The following is a 9,945-nucleotide window of genomic DNA, read 5'->3' as shown; positions in this document are numbered from 1 at the left end:
TAAGCTACTGTAGTATATGCTTGCAATCTGAGGCTGACTGAGGCAGGAAGATTGTTGTGAATTTGTGGCCATTTTGTGTGTTCCAGGCTAGTCTCTGTTACTTGGAAAGCCTTCGTCTTAGAATTAGAAAACAGTAGCTGGGAAGAAGCTCCTGACAGTTGGGAGCAGGAGGCAGGTACACTGCCTACTGTGAGTTCAAGGGCAGCCTGGGCTCTACAGCATTGCCAGCAATTCAGGACTCCATTGAGAGACCCTGACTCAGAAAACCAAAGCTGGAGTCAGGTTTGCTGATGCATATTCGTAAATGCAACACTTGGGAGGTGGAGGCAGGAGGATCAGGAGTTCAAGATCATCCATGGTTTTTGCTACATAGCAAGTTTAAGTCTAACCTGACTCACATAAGATCCCATTCCAAAGAAAAAGAATGTGGGAGAAATGCAAACTATGTTTTAAATTCAGGGTGTGTTTTATAACCTGTGTAGACATAGAGTTAGTTTGTTTTCAGTCTCTACATAAGGTTGCAATGTTAGTATATGTACACACTAACATACCTATAACACAGTAGCAGCACCGCGCATCTGAGTCAGCCTTCACCACTGTGCTTCCATCAGCATCTCACCGTGTCGGTCTGGTCATAGTCTGACTGCATACTTACAGATCTCACATTAGTGCAGTGCGACTGCATACTTACAGATCTCACGTTAGTGCAGTGAGTGTGACTGCATACTTACAGATCTCACGTTAGTGCAGTGCGACTGCATACTTACAGATCTCACGTTAGTGCAGTGCGACTGCATACTTACAGATCTCACGTTAGTGCAGTGCGACTGCATACTTACAGATCTCACGTTAGTGCAGTGAGTGTGACTGCATACTTACAGATCTCACATTAGTGCAGTGCGACTGCATACTTACAGATCTCACGTTAGTGCAGTTGACGTTGGAGGCAAAGAAAACCCAACAACAGTAGAGCTGTGACCTATTGCTTGAGATTGCTAAGACAACATTGCCTCCTCATTAACTGTGTCCCGACACTTTCTTCCCTAGGTCAATCATGCGGGGCTGCGACAATATGTGCAGTTACTGTATCGTTCCTTTCACTCGGGGCAGGGAGAGGAGTCGGCCAGTTGCCTCCATTCTAGATGAAGTGAGGAAGCTCTCTGAGCAGGTGAAGTTATTCACGCTCTCTTCTGCTGAGCATGTTCTGGCCAGGCTGAGGACAACCTTTCTAATTATGTAGCCTATGTTATTTCTTCCCCCTGCCTAGGCAGAGGGAGTTCCATCCCTGGTAGCTTGTAAAATTTATTTTCATTTGCTAAGTTTATCTCCCTCTTTCCCATTTCCAACTCCCTATAGTACAAAACTCTGTGTAAGGGATTGATGGTAATTGAAACCTGCCTTTACTTCCTGAGTTGGCATTACAGGCATGCACATTCTTTACTTAAGGTTTTATTCTGTTGTTCAGTCTTTGGATAAGATACTCAAGTATGAAATTATTGAATTAAAGAGATTTTTATATGTTTCTTGGTAGACTCAGCTAATATTTTAAAAAATGTATTTAAATTCATGTTCTGTCTGTATGTCTGTCTGTCTCCATGTATGTGGGTGTCAGTTAACCTGGAACTGGAATTACAGACAGTTGTCAAGTGCCATGTAGGTGTTAGGATTTGAGTCTGGGTGCTTTGGAAGAGCAGCCAATGCTCTTGACCACTGACCCATCTCTCTAGCTCCTGAATCAGCTAATTTTTAATCAGTGGTTTGGCATGAAGCTGTTCACCAAGTTTTAAACTTGTTTTCAACATGGTTTTTCTGTTTTCAGGGGCTAAAAGAAGTGACACTTCTAGGTCAGAATGTTAATAGTTTTCGGGACAATTCAGAAGTCCAGTTCAGTAGTACAGGGTCTGCCAACCTCAGCCGTGGCTTTACTACCAACTATAAACCCAAACAAGGAGGGCTTCGTTTTTCTCACCTTCTGGATCAGGTTTCAAGAATAGATCCTGAAATGAGGATTCGTTTCACCTCTCCTCACCCCAAGGATTTTCCCGATGAGGTGAGTGTTATTATGTCCGACAAATGTTATCAGCATCCTAAAGCATATTATTGCCTGCACCCAGTAGTACATATCAGAGATCCTGAATCCTGCTCTGGGATTCTATGTTACATTGCAGTGTCTCCTTGAAGACCTATTGGTCCTTCGGCAAGATTTTAAAGTTCCCCAGGGTCAGGAAGGCGATAGGATGGTTTTGAGTGGGAGCCTGGAACCACTTGTGTAGTGAGACGTTTGTCAAGGTGGGCAGCTGCAGGGTAGTGATGGTGGTGGCGGTGATACAGTGAGGACAGAGGAGACAATATGGTGTAGTGATAAAGTACCCAGACTGTAGCCTGAGACACACTTGGGCTCAAATCCCAGCTCTTGTCCGGTGTGAGATTCATGTTTCTCATGTTTATAATGCTAGCTTTGGGAAGTTGACACAGGTGGGTTATAAATGCCAGGCCAGCCTTGGCTACATAGTGAGTGCCAGGCCAGCCTTGGCTACATAGTGGGTGCCAGGCCAGTTAGGACAACTTAGCAAGGCTATGTCTTCTGTTTTCCTTTCCCAAGACAGGGTTTCTCTGTGTAGCCCTGGCTGTCTTAGAACTCACTTGAACTCAGAGGTCTGCCTGCCTCTGCCTCCCAAGTGCTGGGATTAAATGTGTGCACCCAATCCACCTTTTTTTTTTTTTTTCTTTTTTCTTTTTTTCGGAGCTGGGGACCGAACCCAGGGCCTTGCGCTTGCTAGGCAAGCGCTCTACCACTGAGCTAAATCCCCAACCCCCCCAATCCACCTTTTAATTACTCGAAACTTAGCGTTTGCGGAGGAGCAGTGAGGAGTAAGTTACCAAGCACGTGTTACACGCCTTTGACTCTGGCACGCAGGAAGCGAGTCAGGCGGCTTGCTGAGTTGGATGCCAGCCTTGCTACATAGAGAAATCTGGTCTCAAATGAGACGAAACAAAAACTGAAACTAGACAATGGTAGCCTTCTCCCAGAATGTAGAGACTATTTTTCCTACTGGTTCTTTGGTAAGCCTTAGGTAACCCATAATGTGTTCTGTTTAATCAGGTTCTACAGCTGATTCGTGAGAGACACAACATCTGTAAGCAGATCCACCTGCCAGCCCAGAGTGGGAGCAGCCGTGTACTGGAGGCCATGCGGAGAGGGTGAGACCTACTCGGGGAGGGGCATCCTTGGCCTTCCCAGTTTTCCTGAATTGCTACACACTGCACTTGTTGCTAAGGACCTAGTAGAGTGTACAACACACAGTAGTGAACTGATAAGTGATTGTTGTTTGAGTAAATCTGTGGACAGTGAACTTGCTGCTGTGTAGCCCCTAACCAGAAGAGGGATTGAGTCTATTTCTTAGCATTTTTTAATGTAAGTGCTTACTGGGCACCTGTGTGTGTGTGTGTGTGTGTGTGTGTGTGTGTGTGTGTGTGTGTGTGTGTGTGTAGGGGTGTTTATTTTGATTTGTCTTTCAAGACAGCATTTCATTGTGTAGCCCTGGCTATCTTGGAACTTGCTCTGTAGACCAGACTGGCCTCAAACTCACAGAGATCTGCCTGCCTCTGTCTCTCAAGTGGTGGGATTAAAAGTGTGCTACACACCACCCAGTGAAATTATAGTCTTTAAAAACTTGCAGGATGGGCTGGAGAGATGGCTCAGTGGTTAAGAGCACTGACTGTTCTTCCAGAGGTCCTGAGTTCAAATCCCAGCAATCACATGGTGGTTCACAGCTGATGCCCTCTTCTGATGTGTCTGAAGACAGCTATAGTGTAGTTATATATAATAGATAAATAAATCAATAAATCTTTAAAAAATAAAAACTTGCAGGAGTAATAAAGATTTTTAGGTCTAAGAATATAAATGCAGGGCGCATGACTCACTTTGGAAATAAGTTTACAGAGGTGAGACCCAAGACAGAGTTCAGAGAACTAGAACTTCGTCTCATTTTCCACAGAGGCAAAGATTAAGGGACTTTTTCTATCTTTCAGATTTTGTTTATTGTATATGGGTCTTTGCCTGCATGTATGCATCACGTGTATACATTGTTCAAGGAGACCAGAAGAAGGCATTTGGTCCTGAAATTGGAGAAACAGACGGTTGTAAGCTGCCATGTAGGTTCTAAGAGTTGAATAGACAGTGCTCTTGACCACTGAGCCGCCTCTCCAACCCCTAGAGGTCTTCTTAAGTGTTTAATTTTTTTTCTTGGTTTGTTAAATGTAATGTCCTTAGGAGCTGCGGCGTGTGCGTGTGTGCGTGTGCATGTGTGCGTGTGTCCGTGCGTGTGAGTGCGCGTGCATGTGCGTGCGTGCGTGTGTGTGCGTGTGTGCGTGTATGTGTGTATGTGTGCGCGTGTGTGTATATGTGCATGTGTGTGCATATGCGTGTGCGTGTGTGCGTATGCGTGTGTGCATGCGTGCATGCGTGTGGGTGTGTGGGTATGCCTGTGTGTGCGTGTGTGCGTGTATGTGTGTGCGTGTGTGTGTGCATGTGTGTGTGTGTGCGTGCGTGTGTGCGTGTGTGTGTGTGCGTGTGTGTGTGTGTGTGTGTGTGTGTGTGTGTGTGTGTACCAGAGGATAAATGTCGTGAGTTGGTTTTCCTCTTCTACCATGTATGTTCCAGGGATTGAACTTGAATCATCAGGTTTGGTAACAAGTATCTGTCTGTGGAGACATCTCAAGATGAGCACATGGGTAAATTCATAGTGTTGTCTCTGTATAACGTTCACTTGAATAAGATTGAGCCTGCTGTGGCAGTGTACTTCTATGATGTACTCTTGGGAGGTAGAGCCAGGAAGAGCAGAAGGTTAAGGCTGACTTGAGCTACAGAGACCTTGTAACCCTGCCCTCCCTCCCCTGAAAAGGATGAGCAGTTCATCTGGGTCTTGTCTTTTCTTTACTGCAGATATTCAAGAGAAGCATACGTGGCTTTGGTTCATCATATCAGGGAGGCTATCCCAGGTACAGTTAAGAAATGCTGAGTGCATTGCCACAGTTCACAGGCGTCTTGTTCGATTACCAGCCTCTGGCAAGTTCCTTGTGCTGTCATGTCATAGTTTGCGCTGCTTCTGTGTTCATTCTCTGCTTCCCTGTTTTCCTTTCTCTGTTCCACTTCCTTTCCGTCCTTCTGACGGAAGGAAGTGTGTGTGTGTGTGTGTGTGTGTGTGTGTGTGTGTGTGTGTGTGTGCTAGAGATCGAATGGCATGTGCTTTGCCATTGAAGTGCATCTCTGCACTTGGATTTTGACGCTGTGTCTTGTTATGGTGCTCAGGCCTTGAACTTGACCTGACGACTTCATTGCTATTGCTTGGATTATAAACATGTACTGTCATGTATTCAGGTATAATTGGACTTATGGTAGATTTTAGGTATGATCCCATTATATGCTTTTCCTTTTCCCTTCCTTCTAATTAAATTACTGTCTATTTGTTCTGTTTTGTTAAGATTTGGTTGAGAATGTTGTCTGAAATTTCCCTCAAGTTCTGTTTTTTTATTTCTGAGCCTAGAGCTTACTATGTAGACTAGGTAGGCCTCAAGCTCACAGGGATCCAAATGCCTCTGTCTCCCTTATGCTGAGCCTCAAGGCATGTGCCACCACACCCAACCCCAAATTCTAATTTCTGATTCTTGTCTTATGCACACTTGCTTGTGCTTCAGTGGGTCAGGGTGATGTAGTGAGTGCTGTGTTACTAGCTATGTAACAACGATTCGTCATTTTTATTTATTTATTTTTTTTATTTTATTTATTGTATATGAGTACACTGTAGCTGTCTTCAGACACACCAGAAGAAGGCATCAGATCTCATTACAGATGGCTGTGAGTCACCATGTGGTTGCTGGGATTTGAACTCAGGACCTTTGGAAGAGGAGTCGGTGCTCTTAACCGCTGAGCCATCTCTCCAGCCCCTCGTCATTTATAAAATGAGTAACTAGTGCTCATGTCATCCGGTTTTGGTGGCAATTGAATGGCTAGTGACAAAGCACTTTCTACATGTTCAGTGTCTGATAATTCTTGCCACTGTTTTATAAATGAACATAATGTTAAATTCAGTGTTTTATCATATATACATATGCACAGTTATTATGAATTAATTAAAATATATAGACATAGTCTAGTTTAGAGGTAGAGTGTTCAAGGCCCTGGGTTCTGTCCCTAGCACTGTAGAAAGACAATCCCCGATCTCCAAACGATACAACAGGACACATCACATAGATGCATATGTCTGTGTGAAGTATGGAAAGGTTCATTAATCAAGGCAGGAGCTGGGAGCTGGAGTGCTAGTGGGAGAATGCTTATCCAGCACAGAATAAGGTTCAGTCTTTCACCCTGTCTTCCACCCTTCCCACAAGAAAGCAGAACCATGGGAACTGTGTGTGTGTGTGCAGTATCTCCGAATCTAGCATTTGAAGCCAAGAATCATTCCTAGTTCTGAAGGAAATGTAAAGTGAGAAGCTAGTTCTGGCATGATGTAGAAAAGCAAGCCTCTTCCTCTTGCTCTGTAGTGACTTCCTTTTTCTTTCTTCTGTAGTGACTTCCTTTCTCTCCCCCCCCCCCCTTTTTTTTGGTTTTCAATACAGGGTTTCTCTGGGTAACAGCCCTGACTGTCCTGTAATTCAATCTATAGACCAGGCTGGCCTTGAACTCACAGAAATCCACCTGGCATGACTTCTTTTTGACTTAGATGTGGGCTGAGTAGTTTGGAAATGTGTCCCATTTGCTTTCCTTCCCTCTGTCATCTGTCAACACCCACATTCCTTCTGGAGGCAGGCGGCCCCAGTCTCTAAGCTCTGGTCTTTGTCCTTTGTTGTACATTGACAGGTGTGGGCCTCAGCAGCGACTTCATCACTGGCTTCTGTGGAGAGACAGAGGACGATCACCTGCAGACAGTGTCTTTACTTCGAGAAGTTCAGTACAATACTGGTTTTCTCTTTGCATACAGCATGAGGCAAGTAAGTCCTTGATGGGAACAATTAGTGTCATTCTCTTACTAGCTTGGGACTGATTGGTAGTGGGTTTGACAGCAAGACAGACGTGGTAAAATCCCAGTATTTTTTTTAAGTTATTTCTTGTTGGGGTCCAGAAATTGCCACACAGACTCTGGTCTCAGGCAGGCAGTTTATTGAGCTCATGCCCCAGGACTTATTGATCGGGGATGCAGCCTAGACTCAGTGTTTCCCAGGGCCAGCTAATAAAGGCAAAACCACAATGAGCTCATACGCAGGTGCAGAGAGTGCTGCAGGGTGGTAGGCCCTTACTCAAGCCATTGTGGTAGTTCAGACACAACAGTTCAGGCTGGCCTTTAATCTGATTGGTCCTGAGTGGAGTCTTTGGTTGTAGAATTTCTTAAGAATAACAAACCTTGGTGCTAGAGAGTTGGTTGAGCGATTAGGAGAGCTGCTTTTCCAGAATTCTGAGTTCAATTCTCAGCAACCACATGGTGGATCACAACCATCTGTAATGAGATCTGGTGCCCTCTTCTGGTGTGTCTGTGGACAGCTATGTACTCATATACATAAAATAAATAAATAATTCTAAAGAAAAAGAATAACAAACCTCAGAACATAGCAGGATATGTGGCCAACTTAACCCTGTTCTGATTCTAGCTGTTTTTCTGTGTCAGCAACATTATGAAATGGCTGGCAGGCATGGAACAGAATGGTTACAGCTATGCCTGCCCATGGCTGTCTTGGAACATGATGCGCAGATCAGGCTGGCCTTGAACTCATAGAGATTGTCTGCCTCGGCTCCTGAGTTCAGGCATTTAAGATGTGTGCCACCATGCTTAGCCACCTGTATTATAGGATCTTACTATCAATTGTTTTCTTTTCTCTAGTTAATTTTTATCTATTATATGCCAAATTTTAGCCATTGTTTTGAGATAAGGTCTTACCATGAGGCTTAGGTTGGGCTCAGTCCTGTTTTCCTTCTATGTCACTTAGCTGCTTAAGTGTGAGAGCCACCACAACCAGCAAACTTCAGCAGTTTGATAGGGAAAAAAATGCCATGCTAGTCTTCCTATTTATGAAATATTTTATGGTAGCTGGGTTTGGTGATATGTGCCTGTTATCCCAGCACTTAGGAGGCTGAGGCAGGGGAATCTCAAGGATAAAAACAGCCTGGGCTTCAGCATGAGACTGTGTCAAAACAAAACAAACTAAAAACAAATAAGCAAACCAAGACAAAACCAGAGCTCAGTGTGCAGTGTTCTATAGTCAGTTTTTTTTTTTTTTTTTTTTTTTTTTTGGTTCTTTTTTTCGGAGCTGGGGACCGAACCCAGGGCCTTGCGCTTCCTAGGCAAGCGCTCTACCACTGAGCTAAATCCCCAACCCCTATAGTCAGTGTTTTTACAAAATTATTTCAGAAGTGAAGCTTCTAGGAGCCTGTTATAGTCCATATTGCTTCTTTTTTTGTGGCCATCACAGATGCACAAGAGAAATTATGAGGCTGGCTAGATGGAAAACGGCCTTTCAACACAGTGGAAATATTGTACCTCTGTCACGTAATAACAGTGACCTTATCTAAAGTCCTTAGTGCTTTGTGAAGTGGAAATCACAATACCCGCTCAGGGTTGTTCTGAGGTTTAAACAAGGTGGTGTATATAATGGGCATAGAGTCTTGACTCCTATGTGGTAACTGCCATCAGGATGGTTATCGCTACTAACATGTTACCCAAGGAGAACCCCGCCCCATGCTTAAGGATCTTACACCTATTCCCCTTTCTGTTTTTATCTGTGGGCATGGTAGTTCTTTCAGGGTAGATTGGTTTGAATTTCCAGACAGTGGTATTTAGCCTTTCCTTTCATTCCTTGCCTCTTGCCTAGCTCAGTGGTTCTCTACCTGACTTGAATATGAGCATAAAGACATTTGCCCAACACTTAAAAAAAAAAAAGACGTATTTTAGGTATGTGAGTACACTGTAGCTGTCTTCAGATACCAGAAGAGGGCATTTGATCTCATTGCAGATGGTTGTAAGCCACCATGTGGTTGCTGGGAATTGAACTCAGAACCTTTGTAAGAGCAGTCAGTGCTGTTAACCACTGAGCCATCTCTCCAGCCCCTAAAACACTTTTTAAGGATAATTATTGTTCCCGGCTAGGTAATGTGTGCTTACAGTGTTAAGTTACAAGGGTTAAAACACATCTTCCTTTTGCTGCCACCAGGTTTAGTTCCTTTCTTGTAGACAACTTCTCTCTCACTTATCAGGTATATTTCATGTGTTCATAAACATGAGTACTTTCCATGCCAAAGATGCGCAGGTTCATCTGTGCTCTGCTAACTTCCTTTTGCAGAGTGATTTTGGAACAGTTACATTAGTATCTGTGGAACTGTTTTAGTAACAGTTGCATAACGCTCCACTGTGTTGATAGACCAGGATTTACTAGGTAGTAGTTGGTGAGTATTCAGCCTGATTTACATGTCTCTATAAACAACATTGCTGAATAGCTTAGTGTACGGATTATTTAGTTTGTGTCCAAATACAAGCTTAGAACAAATACAAAGACTAATTTTGAGTCTGTAATTTTCTTTTAAAATGTATGTATGTATGTATGTATGTATGTATGTATGTATGTATGTATGTATTTACTCTGTATGTATGTTTTCGTAGGGCGTGCATGCACCACAGAGTATGTGTGTAGGTCAGAGGACCACTTGTTGGAGTTGGTTCTTTCTTTCCACTACATGGGTTCTAGAATTGAATCAGGTCATCAGGCTTGGTTGTAGGTACCTTTACCCACTGAGCCATCCTGCCAGCCATAAGTGAGTGATTTTCATTTGCTAAGTTTAGAATGACTCTACAAAGATTCTATTTCAGTTACCATTTCTCATGGAATGTCCCTAGAAGCAGAGAAGTAAACCTGGCTCTGAGGATTCTACAAGTCCTTAATGACCGTTATCCTGTTTTG

The 9,945-nt window shown here is 43.7% G+C and overlaps 1 protein-coding gene across 6 annotated transcripts in view; it reads left to right on the top strand.

Annotated features, from left to right (window-relative positions):
- Positions 1–9,945, top strand: part of Cdk5rap1 (CDK5 regulatory subunit associated protein 1) — a 143,569-nt gene that overhangs the window by 14,028 nt on the left and 119,596 nt on the right. For 4 of the 6 annotated variants that reach the window (XR_010064566.1, XM_063283142.1, NM_145721.2 and 1 more), the window contains exons 7-11: positions 1,048–1,168; positions 1,820–2,050; positions 3,104–3,201; positions 4,946–5,001; positions 6,860–6,990. Coding sequence is in view for 4 of the 6 variants with exons in the window: in XM_063283142.1 (XP_063139212.1) it covers positions 1,048–1,168; positions 1,820–2,050; positions 3,104–3,201; positions 4,946–5,001; positions 6,860–6,990 (637 nt within the window). In the remaining 2 variants the exon portion in view is untranslated. The remainder of the gene's footprint in view (positions 1–1,047; positions 1,169–1,819; positions 2,051–3,103; positions 3,202–4,945; positions 5,002–6,859; positions 6,991–9,945) is intronic. The other 2 variants (XR_010064567.1, XM_063283143.1) reach the window with 2 other exon arrangements.

Source organism: Rattus norvegicus, chromosome 3, assembly GCF_036323735.1.
Source record: "Rattus norvegicus strain BN/NHsdMcwi chromosome 3, GRCr8, whole genome shotgun sequence".
Classification (NCBI taxonomy): Eukaryota; Metazoa; Chordata; class Mammalia; order Rodentia; family Muridae; genus Rattus; species Rattus norvegicus.
This window is presented reverse-complemented; position numbering and strand designations above follow the sequence as displayed.